Source organism: Microcaecilia unicolor, chromosome 8, assembly GCF_901765095.1.
Source record: "Microcaecilia unicolor chromosome 8, aMicUni1.1, whole genome shotgun sequence".
Classification (NCBI taxonomy): domain Eukaryota; kingdom Metazoa; phylum Chordata; class Amphibia; order Gymnophiona; family Siphonopidae; genus Microcaecilia; species Microcaecilia unicolor.
This window is the reverse complement of record NC_044038.1, coordinates 237,548,671-237,562,937: the sequence shown is the minus strand read 5'-3', so window position 1 is coordinate 237,562,937 and position 14,267 is coordinate 237,548,671. Positions and strand designations below refer to the sequence as shown.

General features: G+C 45.4%; 1 protein-coding gene across 3 annotated transcripts in view; it reads left to right on the top strand.

The window, feature by feature from the left end:
- ARHGAP40 (Rho GTPase activating protein 40) overlaps positions 1 to 7,297 on the top strand; it is an 89,483-nt gene extending 82,186 nt beyond the window's left edge. For all 3 annotated transcript variants that reach the window (XM_030211911.1, XM_030211913.1, XM_030211910.1), the window contains 2 exons: positions 4,203 to 4,258; positions 6,339 to 7,297. In XM_030211911.1, the coding sequence (XP_030067771.1) occupies positions 4,203 to 4,258; positions 6,339 to 6,445 (163 nt within the window). In that variant the 3' untranslated portion in view covers positions 6,446 to 7,297. The remainder of the gene's footprint in view (positions 1 to 4,202; positions 4,259 to 6,338) is intronic.
- The last annotated feature ends 6,970 nt before the right edge of the window (positions 7,298 to 14,267 follow it).

The window sequence follows — 14,267 nt, the reverse complement described above, 5'->3', positions numbered from 1 at the left end:
GTTATATATATATACTAGTAAAAAAGGCCCGTTTCTGACACAAATGAAACGGGCGCTAGCAAGGTTTTCCTCGGAGTGTGTATGTTTGAGAGAGTGCATGTGAAAGTGACTGTGTGTGAGAGAGAGAGTGAATGTGCGAGCGTGTGTGTGTGAGAGCGATTCTCCTCGCTCCCCTGATTACCTCCGTCGAAGCGGCCGCGTTATTGAAAGCCCTGCCCCGTCTCTAGCCTTCCCTTCGAGTTCGTTCCCTCAGAGTCCCGCCCTCGCGGAAAGAGGGAATGATGTCAGAAGGCGGGACTCTGAGGGAACGAACTCGAAGGGAAGGCTGGAGACGGGTTAGAGTGAAGAGCAGCGTTGAAGGAAGACCTGCAGTGTCTGCTCCTCCGGTGCCTCCCCAGCCTTCAAGGGGGGACCCGGCGCCAGAGTTTTCTCTCTTCTGCTCCTGTCTGGACACGATCACCCGGGTCCCGTAAGGAGCAGGAGAAAGAGAGAAAGGGACCCCGGCGCTGGGCCCCCTTCCCCCCTCGGTGGCCCTGTAAAGGTCACTTGGCCAATGCAGTCTGCCCACCAGTTCTTGTGCACAGAGCTGAAGATACATTCTAGCTGCCGAAGCTAAGCATTATGGAATATTTCGCCGTGATCCGCGTAGGGTTATGGTTAGGGTTCCACAGAGGAGATGGCTTTCCTTTTAATGTTAAGTAGTCAACCTACCGTCTGACGTTGCAAGTGGAAGCAGGCACTCGGATTGTAATCTTAGCATACTTTTACTTTTTAGCCACAGAAAGTATTTCTTTAAGCAGGATCGATCACTCACTTTTGCACTGAAGTGACCATGCAGAATTAATCACGGATGAAACATTATGGGGTTAATTTTCAAAGCACGGACTTACAAAATTCCGTAAGTTACTGTGCAACTTTGTAAGTCTTAAGTGCTTTGAAAATACGCCTCTATGCCTATGAATGGCTTAGTCGTAAATGTCAAACTAGTTCCCTTATGAACATTTGTTAACAGCGTTACATGACTGTATGAATCTTAAAATTTATAAATAAAGTAAAAAAAAAAAAACCTACTACTACTACTATTTAGCATTTCTATAGCGCTACAAGGCGTACGCAGTGCTGCACAAACATTTCCAAGTTACTCGCTTTAACGTCGTCCTTTAATCTCCAACTATGCTCCACCTCCCCCACTCATCAAAATGGTCACTGTCTAGATCTCATCTTCTCCTCCAACTGTTCACCCTCTAGTTTCCTTGCCTCCGATCTTCCCCTCTCTGATCACCATCTTATAACTTTCACACTTAAATCTCCTCCCTCCCAGTCCCGTCCTATCCTATCTAATTTATCTAGGAATCTTCACGACATTGACCCTTCATCTCTATCCTCCCATGTTTCAAACCTCCTCTCTACTGTGGCACCATCCACGTCTGTCAACGAGGCTGTTTCTTCTTACAACAATACTCTATCCTCTGCCTTAGACACTCTTGCACCTTTGATGACCCGCCCTGTAAGGCGTACAAAACCCCAACCTTGGCTGACTTCTAATATCCGCTACCTACGTTCCTGTACCCGCTCCGCCGAACGCCTCTGGCGGAAATCTCGGGCCCTTGCTGATTTCTTACACTTTAAGTTCATGCTGACCTCCTTCCAATCTGCTCTTTTACGTGCCAAACAGGATTATTATATCCAACTGACCAACTCTCTTGGCTCTAATCCTCGACTTCTCTTCACCACATTGAACTCTCTCCTCAAGGTGCCCCCTCCCCCAACTCCCCCTTCACTATCTCCTCAGACCCTTGCTGAATTCTTTCACAACAAGGTTCAAAAGATAAACCTTGCTTTCTCTACCTCACTAACTCTCCCTCCACTAGTCCGTTCCCCTCTCTCTCCTTCCCCTCATTCCCTTTCCTCCTTTCCTGAAGTTACTATTGAGGAAACTACACTTCTCCTTTCTTCCTCAAAATGTACCACCTGTTCCTCTGATCCCATTCCCACCCACCTTCTTAATGCCATCTCTCCTGCTCTTATTCCTTTTATCTGTCATATTCTCAACCTCTCACTTTCCACTGCGACTGTCCCTGCTGCCTTTAAACATGCTTTGGTCACACCTCTCCTTAAGAAGCCTTCACTTGACCCTACTTGTCCCTCTAATTACCGACCCATCTCCCTCCTTCCTTTTCTCTCCAAATTACTTGAGCGTGCTGTTCACCGCCGCTGCCTTGATTTTCTCTCCTCACATGCTATTCTTGACCCATTACAATCTGGTTTTCGCCCTCTCCACTCAACTGAAACTGCGCTTACTAAAGTCTCCAATGACCTATTACTGGCTAAATCCAGAGGTCAATATTCCATCCTCATTCTTCTTGATCTTTCTGCTGCTTTTGACACTGTCGATCACAGCATACTTCTCGATACCCTGTCCTCACTTGGATTCCAGGGCTCTGTCCTTTCCTGGTTCTCTTCCTACCTCTCCCTCCGCACCTTTAGTGTTCACTCTGGTGGATCCTCTTCTACTTCTATCCCTCTGCCTGTCGGCGTACCCCAGGGTTCTGTTCTTGGTCCCCTCCTCTTTTCTATCTACACTTCTTCCCTTGGTTCATTAATCTCATCCCATGGCTTTTCCTACCACCTCTATGCTGATGACTCCCAAATCTACCTTTCTACCCCTGATATCTCACCTTGCATCCAAACCAAAGTTTCAGCGTGCTTGTCTGACATTGCTGCCTGGATGTCTCAACGCCACCTGAAATTAAATATGACCAAAACCGAGCTTCTCATTTTCCCCCCCAAACCCACCTCCCCGCTCCCCCCCGTTTTCTATTTCTGTTGATGGCTCTCTCATTCTCCCTGTCTCCTCAGCTCGAAACCTTGGGGTCATCTTTGACTCTTCTCTCTCCTTCTCTGCTCATATCCAGAGGACCGCCAAGACCTGTCGTTTCTTTCTTTACAACATCCGTAAAATCCGCCCCTTTCTTTCCGAGCACTCTACCAAAACCCTCATCCACACCCTTGTCACCTCTCGTTTAGACTACTGCAATCTGCTTCTTGCTGGCCTCCCACTTAGTCACCTCTCCCCTCTCCAGTCAGTTCAAAACTCTGCTGCCCGTCTCATCTTCCGCCAGGGTCGCTTTACTCATACTACCCCTCTCCTCAAGACCCTTCACTGGCTCCCTATCCGTTTTCGCATCCTGTTCAAACTTCTTCTACTAACCTATAAATGTACTCACTCTGCTGCTCCCCAGTATCTCTCCACACTCGTCCTTCCCTACACCCCTTCCCGTGCACTCCGCTCCATGGATAAATCCTTCTTATCTGTTCCCTTCTCCACTACTGCCAACTCCAGACTTCGCGCCTTCTGTCTTGCTGCACCCTACGCCTGGAATAAACTTCCTGAGCCCCTACGTCTTGCCCCATCCTTGGCCACCTTTAAATCTAGACAAAACCCACCTCTTTAACATTGCTTTTGACTCGTAACCACTTGTAACCACTCGCCTCCACCTACCCTCCTCTCTTCCTTCCCGTTCACATTAATTGATTTGATTTGCTTACTTTATTTATTTTTTTGTCTATTAGATTGTAAGCTCTTTGAGCAGGGACTGTCTTTCTTCTATGTTTGTACAGCGCTGCGTATGCCTTGTAGCGCTATAGAAATGCTAAATAGTAGTAATAGTAGTAATAGAAGAAAGACGGTCCCTGCTCAAAGAGCTATGTAATAAAAGTGAGCCAAGTATAGGACAATCAAGCCATTGTGACATCACTGATGAGGTTGGCTCTTATTGGTGGCCTGAGGCATTATGACATCACAATATCACCTCTGATTACAAGAGACTACTACTACTATTTAGCATTTCTATAGCGCTACAAGGCGTACGCAGCGCTGCACAAACATAGAAGAAAGACAGTCCCTGCTCAAAGAGCTTACAATCTAATAGACAAAAAATAAATAAAGTAATCAAATCAATTAATGTGTACAGGAAGGAGGAGAGGAGGGGTAGGTGGAGGCGAGTGGTTACGAGTCAAAAGCAATGTTAAAGAGGTGGGCTTTCAGTCTAGATTTAAAGGTGGCCAAGGATGGGGCAAGACGTAGTTCCCCTATGTCCCCTACCAGCAAAAAATAAACAAACCATAGAAACCACCAAATTTAATTCTCCACGCTGGAAACTCTGTGAACTCATGACGTTCTCTTTTTTGTGCTTTTACAGTAATGGATCCGTTGACTCTTCCAATCTGGTGTTGTACGAAGTAGGTGGGAATATAAGTAAGTTAACACCAAATTGATGTTACAGAAATTTAAAACGCCTATAACTGATATATATATATATATTTTTTTTAACAATATAGTGCCGTAGCTTTTTACCTGCTTCATTGTGTGCAGTTTTCCAATAACCTAGAACGTTGGAAGGTCATGTAATCTATTCCCCTGGCTCAAGGCAGAATCCTCTGTATTTAAACTGTTTGAGACATGTTTATCTGATCAGCTTCTGAAAACCTCCAAGGACACAGGCTCTGATGCATCCCAAAGTAATGTGGCTCAGTGGATAACTGCTTTTATATTGTGAGTTAAGTAACTGCATTAATCAATGATCTGAGGATTGTTTAGATTTAGAAAACCAGCACAGAAATGTGAAACAAGAAGTGAATGTAGGATTTATTTATTTTGGGGGGATTTATTAACTGCCTTTATGAAGAGATTCTCCCAAGGCAGTGTACAGCAGGCACAGTTTAACATAAAACTTACAATTTTGTTAATAGCATAACAGTGAATGCTTACAGTGGTGTGCTGGTAAATTTTTAACAGGCTCTCTCCCCGGTCCACCACTGGGCCCCCCCCCCCCCCCAAATTGCAGAGCTGGCTATAGCCGGTGGGGGGGCAATGCATTACTCTCTCCAGGAAAAAAAAATTAAATGATCCCAGGTTCCAATCTAATTCATGTTTAATATGGGATAAAATGCCATAAATAAGTAAATAAATATAAACTTTTAACGTTCAGCACCTGATTCTCAAAGTGGACGTATTCCAAACACTATAATGAAAATAAAATTATTTTTTCTACCTTTGTTGTCTGGTGACTTTGTTTCTCTGATCATGCTGGTCCAGTATCTGATTCTGCTGCTCTCTATCTGTTCCCTTGACTCCGTTTTGAGGGCTTCCTTTCCATTCATTTCTTTTCTTTCCTCCTTTCTTCTTCATTTCTGGTCCTCCGCAGACTTGACTGTACAGTGGATCCAGCTTCTGCCTATTTTCTCCATCCATGTGCAGTTTCTCTCCTCACTTCCTTTTCCCTCGTCTATTCTCCTTCCTCTATCTTTCCTCCATGTCCAGCATTTCTTCTCTCTCCTTTCCCTCCCCTCCATCCATGTCCAGAATTTCTCTTGCCCTCCCCTCCATCCATGTCCTGAAACTCTACTCTCTCCCCTGCCCCTCTCTATCCATCCATGCCCAGCAATTCTCTTCCCTGCCCTCCCTCCTCTGCCCTCCCGCTCCCATCCATGTCCAGTGATTCTCCGTCACTCCCATCCATCTTTTTGTATTACCTCCATCGAAGCGCCGCGTTATTTAAAGCCCTGCTGCCCGTCTCCAGCCTTCCCATGCTTGCGTCTGATGAGTTCGTTCGTTCCCTCAGTCCCGCCTTCGCGGAAAAAGGAAATGACGTCAGAATGACGCCAGAAGGCGGGACTAAGGGCACGAACTCATCAGACGCAAGCAGGGAAGGCTGGAGACGGGCAGCAGGGCTTTAAATAACACGGCGCTTTGAGAGAGGTAATAGAAACTGACAGATGGGAGCGGGAGGGGAGGGTGGGGGCAAAGGACATCGTTGGACATGTTTGGGAGCGGGAGGAGAGGTAAGCATGACCTGTGATGGCGCCCTCCTGCCATGCTTATCTCCCGTAATGGAGCCAGCTCGCCCTCAAGAACAACCGGCTCGCAAGAGCTGTCAAAATTTAACAAGCGGCTCTTGCGAGCCGGAGCAAGCCAGCTCCAGCACACCACTGAATGCTTATAAAACTAGATAAATAATTTGTTTGCCAAGTACCTTTTTTGCTTCCCCTTCCCGGGTTTCTGCTCTCTACTGTTTTACGACCGCCACTACTGAAACGATAATCTTGTGACTGTGGGGCTTGGAAGATGTTTCCCTTTGGATCTAGTGCAAGTCGGCAGGTGTCTCCTGAGTTATAGCTGACTTTCTGTCTCTCAATAGCACCAGGAGCTGGGACCTGAGTGTAGGAATCAAACTCTGATCTCTCTCATTGTCATCAGTCCATCGGGCCACCTTCTTATACGCCCCCTCTTGCCGTAAAACTGAAAACCTTTTTTGTTACTCTTTTTCCCTTAACAGATGAGCGATGCCTGGACCCAGATACGTATCTCTTGGACTTATACAACATTAACCCGAATGGCGAATGGATAATAAAGCAAAACCCTCCTTCACCACCAGTGCTATAAAAGAAGACGGCACAGTCCAGAAACTGTTCGTCGGGACAGAAGGCAGAACAAAGTTCTGATTGAAGCAGCCCAGAACCAAGGGAGCTGCCAAAAATGTCATGCTTTTATAGTATTAAACATATCACTGAAGGATGGTGACAATATCTACCAGTCAACCACTGGGTCAGAAGCCCCAAAATACTTTCAAGCTGAAAGAGAAAGGTGGACACATCCCAAAGGAAAATGTAACGAGCCTCTTGAAGACTGCATAGAATTATCCATTGTTTGACGCAATGGTGGTGTTATTTCCACCGTTGAAAAATGACATTAACTCCCCTCCCTCACTTTTTATTTTTAAAATTATTAACATTTTTTTTTTATTCAGCCTCTTATGTGCAGAAGCAAAATAGCATGAATGGAGTTTACCTTTGTTTTCCAAAGGAATGGCTTGATTGATTTTGTATTTTTCAGTGTATAGAGGACTAAACATGTCCAAACCATTAACCAATGCAAACAATACAAATACCACAAACTTGGATTTAAAAGGCTGTCCTTCAGTTTCACAAGTTCAGTAGTTATGCCAGTAAAGGGGATGTATAAGACAGTCCCTGATGGCAGCGCCAAGGAGCAGTGCAGACCCTGGAGATGTGACATGCAGTAACTTTTTTCCTTGGCAGCTTTGCTGGTGGACACTGGCCCCCGAAGAAGGCAAAAAGAATCCGTTTCAAGAAAGACACGCAGCAGCAGCGTTTGCAGAAGCCTATATGTATTTTGAAATATAAAATGGCGTATGGATATGCACGAATGTGTGTTTATTATGCACCTTAATGTGGGAATTAGTCTTGCTGCCCATAACATCAGTGTCCCAGCAGAAGCAGGGTCAGGGCTAGAATTTTAGAGCCCAGTATTCAGCTGACAGCAGTTGGCGTCTTGCTTACCGCTTACTAGCTTTATTCCTGCTTATTCTTGCTGGGCCATGTCTGAGCAGCAGCACAGTGGCGTTCCTAGGGTGGCTGGCACCCGGGGCGGATTGCCGATGCGCCCCCCCCCCCCCCGGGTGTATTTTTACCTGCTGGGGGGTGCCGCGCACCTGTCAGCTTCGCTCGTTCCATGCTCCCTCTGCCCTGGAACAGGAAGTAACCTGTTCCGGGGCAGAGGGAGCACGGAACGAGTGGAGCAGACAGGCGCGCGGCGTGCACCCGGGGCAGACCGCCCCCCCCCCCCCTTGGTATGCCACTGCAGCAGCATTAAGTATCCAGGCATATACGGCTGGATAAGGTCGATGTTCAGTACTTAAGTGGCTAAGATGAACCGCATAAAGCTAGGACTGTGCTCTATCTGATCCTATTTAAGTGCTGATTCTGCTCCTGGGACACCCACAAAGTAGCCAGTTTTAGCTTAGGTGCTAAGCAGGCATTTTCAATGGCAACTGTCCGGTTGAAAATGGTAAGTTAGCTCCAGACAAGCAATTTTAATTGCCAGGAGCTTATTTCTGGCCAATTAAATCATTCAGAATAGGACTCCTTTATGTATCTCGGGTACCAGTTTCCTTTAATAATGTTGGATGAGGGAACACCAGTGACCTCATTTCTGTCCCTCATTCCGTCCCCCCTCCTTTTTTTTTTTTTTTACCTCATCTTTCACCCTTTAACATCTGTTTCTGTTTTTTTCAGTCCTGCTCTGGCTCTGTTTCTCTCCTTGTGCTGATGAGGGGGGGGGGAGACCAGGGGCGTAGCCAGACTTCGACGAGAAGGGGTCCAGAGCCCGAGGTGAGGTGGCACATTTTAGCCACCGCCGCCACCAATTTTCACCCCCCCCCCCCACGCTGTGTACCTTTGCTGGCGGGGGACCCCAACCCCCGCCGCCGAAGTTCTCTTGGCTGCGCGGCGTTGCTTGCTGAATGATCTAATTAAGTTTTTGTGCATGCGTCTGACGTCCTGCACGTTGTACAACGTGCAGGACGTCAGACACACACACAGAATCTTGATCAGATCATTCAGCAAGCAATGCCGCACGACCGAGGGGTCCCCGCCAGAAAAGGTATGCGATGGTGGCGGGAAGGGGGGGGGGTCGAGAGGGTCGTGGCAGGGGGGTCCAGGGCCAAATCTACGGGGGCCCAGGCCCCCATGGCCCCATAGTACCTACGCCCCTGTGAGACACACAGGATAAATCTGTTTCCTTAGTCGCTTCACTCTCAGGGATGTGGGATGTAAGAGTGGGAAGAAGCAGCAGCACTATGAGAACGCTGACTACCCCACCCCCCTCCAACCACCAACCAAACGATTTAGATTTACCAGAAAAGAGACTTCTCCATTCTCTTCTATCAGTTTCTTTTTTCTAAAAACCTTGTTTTCCTGTTTTTCATTTTCTCATCTTCTCATCATGCTGTTTCCATCTCTTCTCCAGTCCCTTCACCTTCAGACCTAGTTTAACGTATCCCCTTTCTTTCACTCTTCCACTTTTCACTTTATTTTTGTTGTCTTCTTATCGTTATTTTTTTTTTTTTTTTTGGGGGGAGGGGGGGGTGTCTTAACCAAGTCAGTTGAGTTGTCAGGATAGTGACAGTGAATATGCATGAATAGATTTGCATGCACCATCTCCCCTATGTCTGAAAGGAAACATAGGCGAATTAAGGCATTCTTTTGGCTTAAGCACCTTTTAAATTATTTGCAAAGTTAATTTCCCGGCACACAGCTTTACAATACAGGCACATGTCGCGCGGCGGACCAGGCTTTGCAGATTATTGGGAACATCTGAGTGGCTGAGTTGAGAACCTCTTTCCATTATAGAACGCCAGCGTACTGCAGCCTTGCTGCACCTAACAATTTATGTGCCTTCAGCTATAGACGTGACGTAAATGCAGCTGAAATGCGTGTAAGTTCCGTGTGTGAGTGGGAGCCCCGCCCATATGCACGTCCTCTCACATTTACAGTATGCCACTTACATACACTCTCGCAGAATAGTCCTAAGGCCTCCCTGCGGATACGCGACAGTATTCCATAAACGACATGCAGAAGGGGAGCCCAGTTACAGAACTGCCCCTTTTATTGAAAAGAAGAAACCTCAAAAAAACGAACATTAAGATGGCTGAGCCTCTCACCTGCATGGAGCTATTGCTACCTCATTGTCCAAAGCTCAACATGTTCGAATGGGTTTCAGTAGTTTTTTTTTTTTTTAGTTGTCTTTTTTTGATCTTCCGCCTTTTGATTACGAGCAAGGTTTTTAGTCTGAAAAGATCAGGACAGTGTATGGCAGGACTTCTGTCTCCTACTCAGAGCAGTCTCCCTGACCCAGTCATACCATGAGGTTCAGCGGTACTCACCCAGATTGTGTTGCTGAAATTCTGGACAGACCTGGGAGTTACTTGGGTAATAACGGTATTTAGTCTGCTAACCGCTTAATTATCTGGATAAAGTTAAGACAGTAGAAACCAATAAAAAAAAAAAACGTTGATTGCCAAGGCTGAATATTGCCCCATTATTACTTTACGGTGCAAAATAGGAAGAACAAGTGAAGAATAGACAGCATGGGGGAAAGATGGTTGACATCGGCGGAGAATGAACCCAGCTAATTCCATTTCTCTCTCTCTCTTTTTCTTTCTCTCTCTTTCTCTCTCTAATTGTCTATTGCGTTTCCTATACACTTATTCTGATAAAACAGGTCAAGGTTTACATAAAATATTAAGAGTGGAAAGGAACTCCAACATGTAGGTTAGGAAGGAGCAGAAACAAACAGATGGAAAAGGACAGAAATACCATGTGGTTAAAATGTATAACCATAAATCCAAAATCACCAACGAAGGGGGTCTTTTACAACGGATCTAGCGTTTTTAGCCTGCGCTAATGATTAGTGTGTGCTAGGTGCTATTGACGCCCGTAGTAATATGTGGCCATTTCTCGCGTTTAGTGCATGCATATTTAACGTGCACGCTAAGAATGCTAACGCGCCTTTGTAAAAGGACCTCTAACTGAGCTCCAGACTACACCCTCTGAACGCCTCCTAAAAAAAAAAGTGTTTTTAAAGCTGTTCTTCTAACAAAAAGAATCATTTTTATAACTGCCTTTTACGAGTGAAGTGGATTGAAGAAAGAGCGCCAAAATGTAGGCAACTGGGATGATGTGTTGCTAAGGGTGAATTTTGTAATGGCAGGTACTGCGCAGAACTGGTGGTGTAGAATACTAGGGAAAATCTGTAATTTTGTGTCTAATTATATGTGTGAACGCTATTGCTAGGTCATAGGCTGGTGTAAGTGTTCACGCTTAACTATTGGCAGGTAGGGGCGTATCTCCTACTATTCCATAACATGCGTGCATAAGTCCTAGGCAAGCCCCTCCCACATCCATGCTCCTCCCCAGGAAGTTGCACGTGATAGAATTAAGAGCAGTTGGGCATGCAATGGCCAATTGGTGCTAAAATTAGCACCAGTTAACACCAATGGTGAGCCAGTAATTGGTTGTTCACTCCAATTAGGTTCAGCTGTGCACACAACTGACTTCATTCTGTGACTTGCACATGCAGATCTGTACGCTATGCATAAAGTTGGGCACGCAAGTTTATCGAATTAGGGAGTATGTGGACCCTGCTGGATTTTCAAGACAAAAGTACAAGAACGCTTTGGCTTTGAAAACTGTACCAGGAAATCTGTGTACACAGGTACATTGGTGTATATTTTTGACAGTCCGAAGGTGCAAACCTGTCGCAGCCCTGCCCTCTGGAGCACGTTCGCCTCTTGCAGATAAAGTTAAGTGCATACAAACTGAAGGTGCATAACTTTAGCCATACATAGGATGGGTAATTTTATAAAATCCCATTTCAGTGGGTAAAGCAGTGCGCCTCCTCAAAATACCCTCAAAGTGGTTATATTGCAGATCTACAAAGGAGAGGGAATCCAGAAGCACAGAAGCAAAGTGGCAAAAAAGCACATGGAGCCTTCAAGTTGGGGCATCTCAGCTTGACTTTATTAATCGGACCTGACGCGGTCCGTGTTTCAGCTAAAACCACCTGTGTCAGGGGTCTATAGATGCTGTCAATTTCCAAGGATATCAATTATCCACTGAAAGAAAATTCTTGCATGAAAGACGCCAAACTGGCAATGCAGAAATTGATGCCGGCTCGGTCAGCGCCTCTCCTTCCAGCCGGACTTCCGGTCTGTTCCCTGGCTGGGAGGGGAGGCATTGACAGTTCCCGCGTTGCCAGTTTTGGCGTCTTTCATTCAAATACAATTGCCTTTTTCAAGACAGCAAGGAGTTTCTTATAGTGGATAATTGATATCTTTGGAAATTGACAGAATCTATAAGACCCCTGACGCAGGTGGTTTCAGCCGAAACATGGATCTTGTCGGATCTGATTTATAAAGCCAAGCTGAGATGCCCCCAACTTCAAGGCTCCTTGTGCTTTTTTGCCATTTGCATTAAATTGCAGATATGTCAGTCTTGTTTTTCAGTGCCTCCCTGATGTATCAGCCCTTGTGTGGTTTTGTTCATTGCAGTAAATGGCTCTTTATAATTTATAAACTACATTGTATATTCTTGACAATTTTCTATTTGTAGGGGGGAAAATATCTATAACATTTTTTAAAAATTGTATTATAAAAATTGACTGTAATAAAGCTATGGAAATTGTGAGCTGAGGGAACAGGTATGTGGTGTGTGTTGTCAAACGAGTGATTTGCATCACCCGGTATGGTCATTGATAATCAGGATGGTGTGACTGTGTATCTTCAGTCAATGCCCATCTTTCAAACCGAAAGGTCTATAAAATACTGAGTGGAGTGGAATGGGTAGACGTGAATCACGTGTTTTACTCTTTTTCCAAATATACTAGGACTAGGGGGCACACAATGAAGCTGCTAAGTAGTTAATTTAAAACAAACTTGAGGAAATATTTCTCTCTCAACGTGTAATTAAACTCTGGAATTCGTTGCCAGGGAATCTGGTAAAAGCAGTTAGCTTAACAGGGTTAAAAAAAAAAAAAAAAAAAAAAAGGTTTGGATAGTTTCCTAAAAGGAAAGTCCCTTAAGCCATTACTTGAGAAAATCCAATGCTTATTTCTAGGATAAGCAGCATTACTGTTTTGGGCACTTGCCAGGTACTTGTGACCTGGAGTGGCCACTGTTGGAAACAGGATGCTGGGCTTGATGGACCTTTATTCTGTCCCAGTATGGCAACACTTATGCTGTTATGTACACATGCCAGGAAAAATCGCTTAGGTTTGTCTGAACTTTATGAGAGCAATTGTTGTTAACCCTGTTTGATAATGTCACCCACTCTTGTGTCTAATTTTTCCTGCTGTCTAGGGAGAATCCTTGGCACAGGTATGCAACGTCACTTTCTAGTTCATCTTATGTTTGGAGCACTAGATATTTTATTTCCCTTGATCTTTGGACCTGATTTACTTGGTTCGCGTAGCTGGAAGCACATGGATTGCATTTTGATGGTTTTCCACCTCCCTTGAGAAAATCGTGGTCGATGTTTGAGTTTTCCCAAGTTGCAGTGGATTTAAAAGGGGCTGAAAACAGGTTTTCTTTACAGTTTGAATAAAGAGATTTGGGAAGAACGGGCACAGGAGCTGCCACAGAAGTTCAGGGCTCTTTTACCTCCTGAATTGTTTGAGGTGATTTTTTTTTTTTTTTTTTAAAGGTCTATAATCCATGGACATGCTCATTGTTGAAAAGTATTTTTTGCAGCTTTTTTTTTTTTTTTTTGTTACATTTGTACCCTGCGCTTTCCCACTCATGGCAGGCTCAATGCGGCTTACATGGGGCAATTGAGGGGTTAAGTGACTTGCCCAGAGTCACAAGGAGCTGCCTGTGCCTGAAGTGGGAATCGAACACCAATGTGGCCGTGCAGGCTTCTGCTTCTGTGAGTCTGACGTCCTGCACATATGTGCAGGACGTCAGCCTCACAGAAACAGAAGCCTGCGCAGCCTTCTACATGGAATGTTGCTAGTGGAATAGCAACATTCCATGTAGAATCTCCAATAGTAGCAACAGAATCTCCAATAGTAGCAACATTCCATGTAGAATCTCCAATAGTATCTATTTTATTTTTGTTACATTTGTACCCCACGCTTTCCCACTCATGGCAGGCTCAATGCGGCTTACATGGGGCAATGGGGCAATGGAGGGTTAAGTGACTTGCCCAGAGTCACAAGGAGCTGCCTGTGCCTGAAGTGGGAATCGAACTCAGTTCCCCAGGACCAAAGTCCACCACCCTAACCACTAGGCCACTCCTCCACTGTTGCTACTATTTGAGATTCTACATGGAGATTCTACATGGACTGTTGCTACTATTGGAGAGTCTACACGGAATGTTGCTATTCCACTAGCAACATTCCATGTAGAAGTCGGCCCTTGCAGATCACCAATGTGGTCGCGCAGGCTTCTACATGGAATGTTGCTAGTGGAATAGCAACATTCCATGTAGAATCTCCAATAGTAGCAACGTTCCATGTAGAATCTCCAATAGTATCTATTTTATTTTTGTTACATTTGTACCCCGCGCTTTCCCACTCATGGCAGGCTCAATGTGGCTTACATGGGGCAATGGAAGATTAAGTGACTTGCCCAGAGTCACAAAGAGCTGCCTGTGCCTGAAGTGTGACTCGAACTCAGTTTCCCCAGGACCAGAGTCCACCACCCTAACCACTAGGCCACTCCTCCACTCCAAGGTGTGTGTGTCACTTCTCTCTGCCATTGGTGTTGTTCCCGCCCCCGGAATCATTTGTTTGAAGGTGTGAGCAAATGAACAAAAAAAACTGAAGTTCCTTTTTTTGGCTAGGTGTGTAACATGTCGCCACCTGTTGGTGTAATTGTACAGCAGTTACCCAGTTGCAGGCCTGAAAG